This window comes from Phyllobates terribilis, unplaced genomic scaffold (assembly GCF_046119375.1).
Source record: "Phyllobates terribilis strain yellow unplaced genomic scaffold, ASM4611937v1 Scaffold_2__4_contigs__length_985480577, whole genome shotgun sequence".
Taxonomy (NCBI): Eukaryota; Metazoa; Chordata; class Amphibia; order Anura; family Dendrobatidae; genus Phyllobates; species Phyllobates terribilis.
In genome coordinates this window covers 359720364-359736385 of record NW_027362762.1, presented here as the reverse complement: position 1 = coordinate 359736385, position 16022 = coordinate 359720364, and the positions used below count along the sequence as shown (strand labels likewise).

General features: G+C 43.0%; 1 protein-coding gene across 1 annotated transcript in view; it reads left to right on the top strand.

Moving 5' to 3' along the window:
• Positions 1-15812, top strand: part of TLR8 (toll like receptor 8) — a 96305-nt gene extending 80493 nt beyond the window's left edge. Inside the window, exons 2-3 of the mRNA XM_073664696.1 lie at positions 273-529; positions 12642-15812. Coding sequence (XP_073520797.1) covers positions 12648-15779 — 3132 coding nt within the window. The 5' untranslated portion in view covers positions 273-529; positions 12642-12647 and the 3' untranslated portion in view covers positions 15780-15812. The remainder of the gene's footprint in view (positions 1-272; positions 530-12641) is intronic.
• The last annotated feature ends 210 nt before the right edge of the window (positions 15813-16022 follow it).

Genomic DNA, 16022 nt, shown 5'->3' with positions numbered 1-16022 from the left:
GCTGTTTCATTTCCGCTTGTCTCCTTTTTATGTCTATTTTCAGCCCAAGGGAGGCATTATTTGAAAATGAACCTGGTTTCTATATTTCTTCATGATAATCTTGCAGTGTAAGTGGACCTTAAGTCTCATCTTCTTTGCTTATGTAAACTGTATTTGGGGTCCCGAGACTTTTGTGTAATAAGATTACTCACAAAGAACCTTATTGTAATTTATGTAATTAATATGGATATTTAAGGCTTTAACAACAATAATAATATTTTTTGTTCACCCAGGTTCTAAGGCTTATTCATGATTAAATTAACAATGCCACTGCTATAAAGTCTTGCTGGATGTGAGTGACATCTACAATACAACCCACATTACTTCTAATGGAAGACTAAAGCCAATGTGATCATTCACTGAGAACTAACTTCTTAAGCGGAATTGTAAAGCACAAACACTGGAAACAGGAGCTTTATTACTTTACTTTGGACTTTTCTCTATGTACAGTGAAGGACTACAGTGAAGGATTTGAGTGACATATTTTATTGTAAGTATTTTTTGTCTTTTTGAACCATGAAATAATTTGCATTCCGATCATCACTAATAGTCCTCCTTCCTAACATTGTGCAGGGTGCCCTTGTTTCCCCAAAACAGCTTTGACTCATTGATACATGGAAGACCTCCACAAGACCACTGAAGGTGTCCTCTGGTATCTAGCATTAACACTTAGCAGCACATCTTTTAATTCCTGTAAATTATGAGGTGGGACATCCATGGATCAGAACATCCCACAGATGCTCTGTTAGATTAAAATCTGGGACTTGACTGAGCTGTTTGGAAGTTCTATAACCCCCCCTAAAAGCATATGCAACCACTCTAGAAGAATGAAAACATAAAATGGTAGCGTGGTTAGCAGAGATATAAAGGCGAGATAAAATTCTAATTCACCAGATCTAGCAGATTTTCCTGGGAAATTTGATTAATATCAAAGTTATTCTCTGTGAATTGAATGTTCTTTACTATGCTCTTAGGTTTCTGCAGATCCCAGAGCATAATAAATATAATATGTAAAAAAAATAAGAGTTCTTATATTCATCCTAATGTTCACCTCTCCAATCTCCCCGCTTCTCACTGTCCCCCGTCTCGACATCTTGACTATGCTGAATCTGTGCAGAAATGACAATTAAATCTGAATTTTGGCACTTGCGTGTTTTTAGACAATTAGAGTAGAATTTAATCTGACAAGAATAATTTCTCTCATCTCTAGTGGTTAGTGATAAAAAACTTTCTCCCGGTATCATCTCCGCCTTCCACAAGTACGTGTCCCACAACATTACCCGTGCCCTCCCCAGTGCACTTACTGGGAAGGACCGCCTAACCACAAACACATGGACAGGTGAATGTGGCCAGGGACGGTATGGAGCCAGTCCACAGCTTTTTTTGCTGAGTTGTATTTCACCACAGGCATATTCTTTAGCTTGGTGAAAAGACTTGGGAAACCATATCTACCCAGCTGTCATTTCTCCCAGGAATTCCTCTAAAGCTGCTTTCACTTGAAATGTGGCCTATTAGGCTCGTGGAAGCGGAAGCTTTTCATAACTTCATGCCGGCGGCGGCCAGGTATCCATACTCAGTCCCCAGCCACCATTGTTTCTCCCGGTGTCGTCTCCGCCTTCCACAAGCACGGGACCCACAACATTACCCGTGCCGTCCCCAGTGCACTTACTGGGAAGGACCGCCTAACCACAAACACGTGGACAGGTGAATGTGGCCAGGGATGGTACGGAGCCAGTCCACAGCTTTTTTTGCTGAGAGTTGTATTTCACCACAGCCATATTCTTTAGCTCAGTGAAAGGACTGGCATAGAGGAAAACCGTATCTACTCTGGGTGTCATTTCTTCCAGGAAGTCCTCTAAAGCAGCTTTTGCAGAAGCAATGGCAGCCCGTCCAACATCAACTCGCACTTCTCGGTGGTGCTTTGACACACAAACATCTTTCTTTGCGCATTTAATTTCATGACTACAGAGTTGGGCAATGGCCTGATCTGCAATCCGGTTTGAGACATAACATGCATAAGCACGTCCGATCCACATTAAAAAAACAGCCATAGAGTGTCCGGGAACCTTCCTCCACACTTTTCTTAGCCAGGGCTGCTTCTCGGCAGGGTTGGACGGACCCACCAGAAAACCGGAGACTCCTCCGGTGGGCCCTGGTTTCTCCTTCGGGAGAGTTCATAGTGCTGAGGTGAGGCCATGATGATGATAGAGGCCACCATCTGCTTAGTTTTCTGTTACTTGGAATGCAAGCGCAAGTATGCAGCCAGCCACCCACCCACAGGCTGCAATACTAAACTGCCAGCTTTCTGGGTAGCTGCTTGCACTTAAAATGTGGCCTTTTAGGCTCGTGGAGGCGGAAGCTTTTCACAACCTCATGCCTCATGCCTCATGTCCATACTTGGTCCCCAGCCATCACTATTTCTCCCGGTGTTGTCTCCACCTTCTAAAAGCGCAGGTCCCTGAACATTACTGCTGGTACTTTTCTGTGGGAATTTGCTTGCCTCCTACCAGCCTGGAATATTTCCAGTAAACTATGGTATGACGCCATGGTATTAGCTCTGCCCCCAGTAACAGTAGCAAAGCCATCCCCAATTTCATTCTCAGGAATTTTATTTGGTGGACTGAGTGGCAGCCCAAATACATTATTTTCTCACAAAGGAGCTGAAGATAGAGTGGCAGTAGGTGCAAGTTTCTCCAGCCTGTTAGATATTAGAGGGTGAACGGCAGCACATTGGATCAGTGGTTAGCAATGAAGTCTTGCAGCGCTGGGATCCTGGGTTCAAATCCCAGCAAGGACAACATCTGCAAGGACTTTGTATGTTCTCCACATGTTTGCGTGGGTTTCCACCTCAGTAAAAAAGCAGCCATAGAGTGTCCGGGAACTTTCCCACACACTCTTCTTAGCCAGGACTTCTTCTCGGCAGGGTTGGACGGTCCCACCAGAGAATCCTCTGGTGTGCCCTGGCTTCTACATCAGGAGAGTTCATGATAGCACTAACTTTGCAGCTGCTATGGGGCTCTTGAGCGGGGGAGAAAGGTGAACCCTCAGAATCAAATCCTCTGGTGGGCACAATGTTTTTCAATCTGAAACAGCTTCTCAGTGGGAGTTGTATTTCACCACAGCCATATTCCTTAGCTCAGTGAAAGGACTGACATAGAGGGAAACCATATCTACTCCGGCTGTCATATCTCCATCACTAGGTTCCGCCCATTGTCACACACGACCATGCCTGGCAGTATGTTCAGTGGTGTTACAGCTTTCAACAACTCTGGGCTGGGCGGTTTGTCACCTAAGCATTAAGCATGTTATCTTCAGCACAGCCTGTTGCCGCTTGGCCAAGGCAGTGCTGCAGTGCTTTTAGCTTGTGACTGATGTGGTCATTTCAGAGATGGAGGAGGAGGTGCAGGAGCTGAGCAATGTGATTACTTTGAGGTTACATTGGTGACTCAGTTTTATACTAAAGAAAGATCCTACCGTTTTTTTTACGTTATTTTTTAAGGCAAATGCATTCACCGGGAAATGTCATTTTACCATTTTACAACCTTATCTGGCAATGTGGTGTGTGACACATCATCAGACACATCCTGTTTCATTGATGATGGAGGGAATCTGAAAGACACATAGAGCAGGGCCTAAGTAACGACAAATTCACATTAGAAAGGAGAGAGTCTGCTATACAGTTATAGGTTATGCAGTGAGTCCAACGGCTGACCAAATTTAGGAAAAAACCCTCTAAGAAATTAAAGACACATAGAGCAGGGCCACAGTAATGACAAATTCCCATTAGAAAGGAGAGAGTTTGCTATACAGCTATAGGGTATGCAGTGAGTCCAACGGTTGACCAAATTTAGGAAAAACCCCACTAAGAATTAAAGACACATAGAGCAGGGCCACAGTAACGACAAATTCCCATAGAAAAGAGAGAGTCTCCCATAGTGTTGGCCTATGCAGTGAATGCAAGGGCTGCCAAAAATTTGGGGGCACTTCAATGCCCCTTGGAAGAGACGTGGAGGAGGGCCTAATAAAAAAATGATCCCATTAGAAAGGAGCAGGCCTCCTATACTTGTAATGCCCATGCACTAAGTGAATGGGCTGACAAACATTTACCCCTGGGGGGTATACATGAACATACTGTATATATATTTTTTTACGGGCATCATAAACACCCTTTAAAAAAATGATGTGGGTGTTGCATCACGGACCACGGTCACCCTGGTGATATGCTGGTGGAGGATGAGGAGAAAGAGGAAGACAATAGCAAATAGCCAAAATCAGGAAGCGTATACCCATGTGAAAAGGTGCATGGGAATACACCTCCCAAGAAAAGACACTAGATTTGAGTTTAAGTTACGCTGCTATCATTCGGTGGTGTTGAGAAGAACCCGCTCTGATAAAACGCTGGCAGCAGGGCAGGCCAGGCCAGGACCTCCAAGGCATAGAGAGCCAGTTCATTCCACATATCTAGCTTGGATACCCAATAATTATAAGGCACAGAGCAATCAAGGAGGACGTTGGTACGGTCGGCAAGGTACTCCCTCAGCATCTTCCCAAACTTTGCACTCCTTGTGAGAGTACCCCGCACCTCAGGACCTGTGCGATGGGAGGGGCTGAGAAAACTCTCCCAGAACTTTGACAGTGTTCCCCTGCCTCTGCTGGATTGAAGTTGTGTCTCTCTCACCTGTACTCCTTGGTTGTCCAATGAAGTGTGCCCTCTGCCGCCAGCGTTTTCAGATGGGAATTTTTTTAATAGTTCCACACAAAGGGACTTCTGTTACAGCCCCATTTTTGTAGACCCGTCTGCCTCAGGAATAAGAGATATAAAGTTCTCCTTGTAGCGTGGGTCTAGAAGTGTCACCAACCAGTAATGACTGTCACCCAAAATTTTGAGAGTGCGAGGGTCATGGGAAAGGCAGCGTAACATAAACTCAGCCATGCGTGCCAGACTACTAACAGGCAAGACTTCCGTGTCCTCACCAAGAGGATGACTGACCATGCTCTCCTCCTCCTCCTCTCTGTCCTCTGCCCATCCACGCTGAACAGACAGTATGACAGCTGTGCAGGTAGTACGGTCTATAAAGCATGAAACTAGTTCCTGTCCTACCTCATCCTCCTCCTCTTCCTCATTGTCACCCAATCCACGTTGGAATGAGATGAGGCTGGGCTGTGTGTAATCACCCTGTATGGTTCCTTGCTCTATCTCATCATGCTCTGCCTGCAATGAATCCTTTTTGATTGTGAGCAGAGAGCATTTCAGAAGACAGAGAAGCGGGATGGTGACGCTAATTATGGCGTCATCGCCGCTCACCATCTTGGTGGAGTCCTCAAAGTTTTGGAGGATGGTACATATGTCTGACATACATGTCCACTCCTGAGGTCTTATGTGTGGAGTCTGAACTGAATACCGACGGCCTTGTTGATGCTGGTACTCAACAACTGCCCTCTTCTGCTCACAAATCCTTCCCAACATGTGCAGTGTAGAGTTCCAACGCGTGGGGACATTACACACCAGTCTGTGAGCCGGAAACTGCAAACGCTGCTGAAACACGGCAAGGGCGGCGGAAGCTGTAGCTGACTTTCTATAATGGGCACACAAGCAGCGTACTTTAACAAGCAGATCCAGCAACTCCGGGTAGGATTTGAGAAACCGCTGAACCACGAGGTTAAGCACATGGTCCAGGCATGGTACGTGTGTGAGCTCACCTCGCCTCACAGCTGTCACCAGGTTCCGGCTATTGTCACACACGACCATGCCTGGCTGTAGGTTCAGCGGTGTGAGCCACAGATCTGCCTGCTCTTTCAGAGCTGTCCACAACTCTTGAGCATTGTGCGGTTTTTCACCTAAGCATATTAGCTTCAGCACAGGCTGTTGCTGCTTGGCCGAGGCAGTGCTGCAGTGCTTCCAGCTTGTGACTGATGAGGTCATTTCGAATATGGAGGCTGAAGAGTAGGAAGAGGCTGAGGAGGATGAGGTGCAGGAGCTGTAGACCGCGGGGGCAACCCTGATTGTGTAAACATGAAAAAACCTCTAAAAATAATTTTTATTCTGATTCCTTTTAAAACACACCAAAAAACCTCTGTGATATACAAGTGAGAAGGTTCATGATTATATCAAGATCCGTCCAAAAATCCCTTAGGGACTACTTAACATTGAGTCAAAAATAGAAATAGATAATCACACATGGGTCAGTGAAGTCTTAAGCATGATAAACATTCATATACAATATAGACTTAAAACTGCCCTATCTTAAAAAGCCTCAACTGATACTGCCTGTAATGGAGGTTGGCACCCTAGTATACGAATCTGGCGGCCCCATTCAACGGCGGCTGTCCCTCACTTTCCCTGCTAGACCCTGATAATGTGAGTTATAAACAGGTAATGAGTGACTGCCTATTCTAATACATTTTTCATACTATGCTAATAGATAAATAGAGAATGCAGCATAATGGCAAACTTATCTCATATTCTGGAAATCACCCAAACGCGTTTCCCCTTCCTGTAGGTTCATCAGGAGGCCAAATGTACAGAACTCCAGAAAATCATGAGTGAAGATGTCGCTCAATGAAGGATATGGCCGGCTATGCTAGTATGTGCCACAGCTGTATTTAAATATAGTGCTCAATCATAGCCCCGTAAATCTCATACACCTACTTCTGATACCATCCTCCCCATCCTGTATTGTCTCCTGTCTGCAGATTGAGACTGCGCATGCCCAGTACCCAAGACGCTAGAGGTTGCGTCGTCAACGAGCAGGACGCATCGCTTCCTAGACCGGAAATGACGTTTGCGTTCCATGATGACCCGCAAAAGGGGGTCCACTAGTTCGCGCCTGCGTCTCACCGTCACTTCCGGGAACATCTCCATACTTGCGTTCCAGGGTGAGGCGCAGGAGATTACTACGCACACATCTCCCTGGGATAACCGCATCAATATTGCGACGATAGAGAAAAGACTTCCCCGCCTAATCAGAATAAAAATTATTTTTAGAAGTTTTTTCATGTTTACACATATTCTAGTTACCTCTATTTCAATAGAGCTTTTTGTACGTGGCAACCTTGATTGACCTAGGGCCCGCAATCCTTGGCGTCGGGAGGACGTGTTCCGTCCCAAGGTCCGACTGGGTCCCGGCTTCCACTATGTTAACCCAGTGTGCCGTCAGCGAGATGTACCGTCCCTGCCCACAAGCACTTGTCCACCTGTCCGTTGATAGGTGGACTTTCCCGGTAACTGCGTTGTTGAGGGTACGGCTAATGTTTTGGGACACGTGCTTGTGTAATGCTGGGATGGCACACCGGGAGAAATAGTGGTGGCTGTGGACCGAGTACCAAGGGGCGGCCACCGCCATCAGGTTGCGGAATGCTTCCGTCTCCATGAGCCTAAAAGGCAACATTTCGAGTGCAAGCAGTCGTGAAATGTGAGAATTTAGTAGTGTGGCCTGTGGGGCGTTGGCTGCATATTTGCGCTTGCGTTCCAAGGATTGGGGTATGGACAACTGAACGCTGCTCTGGTACAAGGACATGGACGTGCTTCCTGATGCTGCTACTTGAGAGAGCGCAACGACAGGTGCAGGGCAGGAGGCATATTCGCATGCACCATGGCAAGGGGAATGGATTGCATGCACAACAGCGGAAGAAGCAATGGTGCCACCTGCAAACACTGTTCCTGGACCCTGGGGTTCGACCCACAAAGTCGGGTGCTTTGCTGCCATGTGCCTGATCATGCTGGTGGTGGTCAGGCTGGTCGTTTTGCCACCCCTGCTGATGCTGGCCTGTCAGGTGGTGCAAATGGCCTTTTTGGGGTTACCGGCAGAGTCTTTAAAAAACAACCAGACTTGGGAAGACCTAACAGTTGTACTGGCAACTTCCTTCATGTTGGTGTTATGGGGAACGGTTGCCTGCCTTCTGTCTGCGGCCACCACACTGCTTCTTCCTGCCTGTTGGGGTGCTCTGCCTCCCTCCCCCTGCGTGCTGCTGTCCTCGCTCTGCATGTCCTCCTGCCAGGTTGGGTCAGTTACTATATCATCCACCACCTCATCTTCCACTTCCGCACCCTGGTCCTCCTCCTCACTTTCTGGCAATTGTGTCTCTTCCTCGTCCACCTCTTGTGATACTTTCCCACCGTCGCCTTCGTGTGACCGTGGCTGCTCAAATATTTGGGCATCGCGACACGCGATCTCCTCTTGCCTCGCTTCAAGAAGACCGGGCGAGAGACCCAAATCTATAAATGGAAAAGCGAACAGCTCTTCAGAGTGTCCAAGTGTGGGATCAGTTGTCTCTGGGCACTCGGCATGGTGGGAGGAAGGAGGATCAGGGTGAGGAATATGCGGTCCAGACTCACGGCTACTGAAACTTGACTGTGTGGAAGACAGGGTGGTGGTGGTGGCTAAGTGACTGGAAGCGCTATCCGCTATTCAACCAACAACGTTTTGACACTGCTCTAGGTTCAATAGTGGTGTGCTGCGGTCCCCTAGGAATTGGGACAGGAAGGTCGGGCGAGAAGATGTGGATGTTTGTTGTGGCACAATTTCAGCTTGCCCATGGCCTTGTCCTCGGCCTCTGCATGCACCATCACCATCACATTCAGTTCCCTGTCCCTTGCCACGTGCCTTGCCCATTTTAAATGGAGGACAGTATCTTCCACCCTCGCTACAAATGACTGAGTTTGGAGCGAACTTATATGTGATCCGTGTGACAGAGAAAACAGAGTTTTAAATACCTGGCCTGTAGGTAAGTAGTTTGAACAGCAAACTGGTGTGATTTGCTTCACTGACACACTGAAGGAAATTTTTAATGGAGGCCAGAAATGGCAGTATTTTCTGACAACGTATATGTGATCCGTGTGACGGAGAAAACAGACTTTTAAATACCTGGCCTGTAGGTAAGTAGTTTGAACAGCAAACTGGTGTGAATTCCTTAACTGACACACTGAAAGAAATTTTTAATGGAGGCCAGAAATGGCAGTATTTTCTGACAACGTATATGTGATCCATGTGACGGAGAAAACAGAGTTTTAAATAGCTGTATTTCTAGCGCTGTAATATGGAAAGGACCTGGCTGTATTCTGCAGTGCCAACAAGCAAATGGCGCAGAAAACGGTGTTCTCTGGATTGTTTTTTAAGCAAATAATGAGGATTAAGATCCACACAAAAGTATTCCTGTCCCCTGAGGCCTGGGCCTTTGTATAGAAATATCTAACAGCAGCAGAAGGCAGAATTTGAATTGAGCCTCTTGTGTTATATGCACTGCAGTCTGCTATATACCCTGCCTGCCTATATACACTGCCTGCCTGATATCTCTGCAGATGGATTAGTTAGTCCTCAAAAGGACTGTTTGTTAAGATGGATATTTGTAATGTACGTTTTTTCTCCCTACACTACCTAATGCACAAGCAAATCTCTCCCTGACGCAGCAGCACTTCTCCCTACTCTGCCTGATTCCGGAGTGACTGTGACGAGCACAGCGGCACCAGGTTTGATATAGACCTGATGATGCTGTGCGGCCATCCAATCACTGTAATGCCACAACCATCATGGCTGCGGCATTACAATGAGTGGCAGGCAATCCCTGCATGTTGATTGACTTTTTGACAGCTTTGATACATATGAGGAATGTGTAAGAAGCAGACATTCCTCACATGTATTAAAGCTGTCAAACAGTCGCAAATCATGCACACTGGAGTGATTCAAACATATCACCGAGCGGCTGTAACTGTTAGAATCCTCCTGTTTGTTTTTTCTATATTGTGGTTTGCGGTCATGTGACCATCTGACTTTATATTCCAGCTCCGCCCTTCTGGCTGCGCTGGACTTCAGTGTTTACTGTCTCTCTAGCCTGGTGCTTCTGTGCCTTTCTCTGTCTAGTTCGCTTGGTCCTTGGTGACCTCTAGTACTTTTTGTAAGTTTGTCTTTTTGTGTTCTGCAACAACTTCTGTTTAGGAGGTGTCCCATTTTTGTTCCAGTCCTTATTTCTTTTAGGGACCCCTCCCTTAATTCTATAGGTCTTCGTTCAGACTAGCCGAGGACTAAGGCGGGTCTATTCACTAGGAAGAGGCAGCCCGCTACATCGTAGGGATTCAGCTTAGTCTTACTGTAGGGACAGCTTTCCCCTATCTTTCCTTAGTATATGTAGCAGATCATAACAGTAACTACTCAGTGCTTGGCCGAGCATACTCGGCGAAAGCATTAACAAAACATACTAGCTCATCACTAGTTTGAATCACTCCCGTGTGCATGATTTGCGACTTTTTGACAGCTTTGATACATGTGAGGAATGTGTAAGAAGCAGACATTCCTCACATGTATTAAAGCTGTCAAACAGTCGCAAATCATGTTCATGGAGTGACGAAAACTTAACCCCCGAGCACACTGTAAATACTCTGTGCTCGCCCGAGTATACTCGGCAAAAGAGTTAACAGAACATACTCGCTCATCACTAGTGATTAGTGATGAGCGAGTATGTTTTGTTAACCCTTTCACCTAGTATACTCGGGCGAGCACCGAGTATTTACAGCGTGCTCGGTGATATGTATGAATCACTGACATGTGCATGATTTGCGACTGTTTGACAGCTTTAATACATGTGAGGAATGTCTGCTTCTTACACATTCCTCACATGTATTAAACCTGTCAAACCGTCGCAAATCATGCACATGGGATCGATTTAAACATATCACCGAGCACGCTGTAAATACTCGGTGGTCGTCCGAGCATACTCGGCGAAAGGGTTAACAAAACATACTCGCTCATCACTAGTTTGAATCACTCCCGTGTGCATGATTTGCAACTTTTTGACAGCTTTGATACATGTGAGGAATGTGTAAGAAGCAGACATTCCTCACATGTATTAAAGCTGTCAAACAGTCGCAAATCATGTTCACGGAGCGACGAAAACTTAACCCCTGAGCACGCTGTAAATACTCGTTGCTCGCCCGAGTATACTCGGCGAAAGGGTTAACAGAACATAATCGCTCATCACTAGTGATTAGTGATGAGCGAGTATGTTTTGTTAACCCTTTCGCCGAGTATACTCGGGCGAGCACCGAGTATTTACAGCGTGCTCAGTGATATGCTTGAATCAGTCCCGTGTGCATGATTTGCGACTGTTTGACAGCTTTAATACATGTGAGGAATGTCTGCTTCTTACACATTCCTCACATGTATTAAACCAGTCAAACAATCGCAAATCATGCACACGAGAGTGATTCAAACATATCACCGAGCACGCTGGTTAACAAAACATACTTGCTCATCACTAGTAGTGATGAGTAGTGATGAGCGAGTATATTTTGTTAACCCTTTCGCCAAGTATACTTGGGCGAGCACTGAGTATTTATAGCATGCTCGGTGATATGTTTGAATCACTCCCGTGTGCATGATTTGCGACTTTTTGACAGCTTTGATGGATGTGAGGAATGTCTGCTTCTTACACATTCCTCACATGTATTAAAGCTGTTAAACCGTCGCAAATCATGCACACGGGAGTGATTCAAACATATTACCAAGCACACTATAAATACTCGATGCTCGTCTGAGCATACTCGGCGAAAGGGTTAATAGAAAATACTTGCTCATCAATTACTGATGAGCAAGTATGTTTTGTTAACCCTTTCTCCGTATGCTCGGCCGAGCACCGAGTAGTTACAGCTGCTCGGTGATATGTTTGAATCACTCCTGTGTGCATGATTTGCGACTGTTTGACAGCTTTAATACATGTGAGGAATGTCTATTTTTTACGCATTCCTCACATGTATTAAAGTTGTCAAACAGTTGCAAATCATGCACATGGGAGTGATTCAAAAATATCACAAAGCAGCTGTAAATACTCGGTGCTCGGCTGAGCATACTCCGTGAAAGGGTTAATAAAACATACTCGCTCATCACTAATAATAATCATTAATAAAAATATTCTGTCCCTATACAGTATCATGTTATTGGCAACCATCCACTATTTACAGAGGCTGATGAGCTGCTGCTGCTTATTTATATGCCTACGTAATGTGTTTTGTGCCGCGTAATTGCCAGCATGTATAAACAGGCTGATGAGTGCTCATTCTCTGATTGTTGGCTCATTTAAATGCATCTTTTGTGGTAAATTATAAGAATTATTGTGGGTGAGTTTATACTAGAAGGTATTGACTGTTAAACGACCGTCAATCAGCTACATGTTTGTCATTTGGCAAAAGCCGGTTTAGACAGGCTGACCTCACTTTCCATGTACACAGAACGATTGGTAATACATTGTTCTGTGTGCATAGACTCAGATTGTTTGTGGCAGTACATGTCCTGTTAATCCCAGACAATATACTGCCAAGATCAATTATTTTTAAGCAAAATTAAAATCACTTCACCTGATAGCGTTTTGCTCAGTCTTCAGATAATGGCAGCCTGTTTTCATAGGAATGCTCATTCATAGTAATCATCCTATGTACATGTATTATAAGAAGAACTATAATTAGCAAATAGAAATTGAGGGCCCTGTTATAGATTTTGTATTGGAACGTAGTAGGTAAAAAACAATCCTGCTCATTTTTTTCATATGTTTGAGTTGATTTTTCTGTTTTAAGTAATTTTACTACCTTAGCCTAATGCATATTAATTTTTTTTCAGGATACAATGTTAAGCCATCTATTGAACACATACTTCATATTTTGGATAATGTCTTTTTTCCTTGGCTTCTCCAATGCTACGGTAACCAACAAGACCATTCCATGTTCCATTACAGAAGAGAACAGCAGTGTTGTCTTCGACTGCAGTGCACGTAGTCTGAAAACAGTGCCATCCCCTAGTGACTATGGATCATTTTCTGTTGAACTTTTATTAAAACAAAACCTAATACAGACCATAGATAAATCATCTTTTCGGCAATGGAAGAATCTTACGATAGTAGACATAAGCTTTAATCACTATCCAAAGTCAAGACTTGACAATCCAAATGTCTGCAAAAGAGGCCTTGAAATAAGGGATGGAACATTTTCCAACCTGACAAAACTGGAGCAGCTAATCATAGACCATAATTACTTATGCGAAATTCCTCCTGGATTGCCAGACAGTATAACAATGTTGAGTTTTCAGTATAATAGCATTTTTTTAGTCAACAGGACAAGTTTCTCTAGCATCAGGTATCTGAGAAAACTATTTTTGGGACATAACTGCTATTACGGTAATAAGTGTACTGGTGCATTAGAGATTAAAAAAGGAACATTTTTGGACCTGACAGAATTGAATGTGCTTAATCTGTCATTTAACAATTTAACCAGTGTGCCACCAGATTTGCCTTCATCGCTGAAACAACTTTTCTTAAGCAATAATAGGATAAAAGTAATTAACAAAGATGACTTTAAAAACCTAGTTAACTTGGAAATTCTTTATCTGAGTGGGAACTGCCCACGTTGTTACAATGCTCCATATCCATGTGAACCATGCCCTGGACTATCTTCTATTGAAATACATGAGCTTGCTTTTCAAAATCTTGTAAACCTTAATATGCTTCATTTAGGCAGCACATCTCTGCGCTCCATCCCAAAAACATGGTTTCAGAGCACAACCCAGTTGAAAGTCTTAGATCTTGCATTAAATTACTTAGTGACTGAAATTTCCACAGGTCATTTCTTTAGTTATTTACCTTCTTTAGAAACACTTGACTTATCGTTTAATTACAACTTCAGATCTTATCCAAATAATATTAACATTTCTGAGAACTTTTCAAAATTAATATCTCTTAGAGAATTGTATATAAGAGGTTATGTATTTAAAGATATTACTGCTAAGAACATTGCCCCACTCACACAACTAAAAAACTTGACTATTCTAGACTTTGGAGTGAATTTCATTAGGAATGTTGATTTTAATGTATTTAAGGAGCTCCCCAATCTTTCAATCCTTTATTTATCTGAGAACAGAATATCTCCATTTTCTGAAAGCAGTAACAGAAGCAATGTCCAGGAGAAATTTTACAATAGTCAGTCCAAACCAATACAATCACAATTGTCTCTTAGTTTAGGGTATGAAACTAGAATTTCTCCAGAATTTATTACTCCATTGTATAAACTTGTTAAACCCCAGTGTAGTGAATATGGTAAAGCATTAGATTTAAGCTCAAATAGTATTTTCTTCATTGATCCAGAAGAATTTAATTCATTTCACGATATTGTTTGTTTAAATTTGTCTTGTAACGGAATTGGCCAGGATTTAAATGGAACAGAATTTACTTATTTTAAAAACCTAGCCTATTTAGATTTGTCGTACAATAAGCTAGACTTTGCTTCCTTCAATGCTTTTAAAGAACTAAAACAGTTGGAAGTCTTAGATGTGAGTTACAACAAGCACTATTTTATTGTAGAAGGTGTTACTCATCACCTGAGTTTCATTGAAAATCTTCATAAGCTTACCATTCTAAACTTAAGCTGGAACGAGATCTCTACTTTAACTGAGGGTGAAATTAAAAGCAATTCTTTGAAAGAACTCAGATTTGCAGGAAATCGCTTAGATGTCTTATGGAAACAGGGAGATGTACGCTACTTAGATATTTTTAAGCAATTTACCAATTTATCATTGCTTGACATTTCTTACAACAGACTTCGTGTAATGCCTGATGATGCCCTCCTTAACCTACCTACAAACCTTTCACAGCTGTATTTGCACCATAATGGCTTAGAGTTTTTTGCTTGGAAGAATTTGAGATATTTTAATAACCTGAAGTTTCTTGACCTAAGTTACAATAAGCTAACAATGATAATGGCACATATGAACAATTATACAAATTCTTTGCAAACACTTATAATCAATCACAACGCAATCCAAACTCTAGCAGAAGGCTTTCTTGTCAAAGCTATGAGTCTTACTCATCTCGATTTAAGCTACAATCTCATTCAGTCTATTAATAAGTCAATATTTTTGTCTGGAAATGATAACTATCTTAAGGTTTTAAAGCTGAAAGGTAACCCGTTTGATTGCACCTGTGAAATCATTGATCTTGTGCAGTGGATCTTTAAAAATAACATCACCATCCCACGGTTGGCCACTGATGTTACTTGTGCCACACCTAATAACTGGAAGAAGAGGGGAATTGTATATTTTGACATGCATACCTGTAATCTGGACTTGATAGAAATGCTACTCTTTTTAATGTCCTCACTTTTAATTATTCCAATAACTGCATTACCAATTGTGAAACATTTGTTTTATTGGGATGTGTGGTATATATTCCACTGGTGCAAGGCAAGGCTCAAACTTTCCAAAGTCTGCTCTCCAGCAAACGTGTATGATGCTTTCATTACATATGACGAGACAGATTCAGCTGTTACTGACTGGGTTTATAATGAATTATGTGAAGAGATTGAGGAAAAGGGAAGCAAGAACATACTTCTCTGCCTAGAAGAAAGAGACTGGGAACCAGGGAAAGCTGTAATCGACAACATTGCTCAAAGTATTAACCAAAGCAAAAAGACAATATTTGTTCTCACAAAAAAATATGTAAGAAGTGGAAAGTTCCGGACAGCTTTTTATTTAGCCATGCAAAAACTGATGGATGAGAATATGGATGTAATTATCATTGTGCTTTTACAGCCTGTTTTACAAAACTCTCAGTACCTGAGACTCAGAAAGAAAATCTGTAAGAGTTCCATCTTGGAATGGCCCAAAAATCCTAAAGCAAAACCTTTATTTTGGCAAAAAATGAAAAATGTATTATTAACAGAAAACTATACCAGATACAATAATATGTATACTGATTATATTGCTATGTAAGAGTTAATTATCAATAAAATGTGGAATGTTGGAGATGAAATGTCCTGGTCATTTGAAATATCAGCTGGTATTGGAGGAAGAAGACCTGCACGAAACAGCTGATAGACAGAAAGGGTTATTTTAGTGAAAGAATGCTCCTAATGAAACCCAAACTACTGATTTCTTTTTCAAATACTAATTTAATGAGACACTATTAATATTTCTGCATATGTTTGTTGTTAAGCCTGTTTATATTGGTCATTT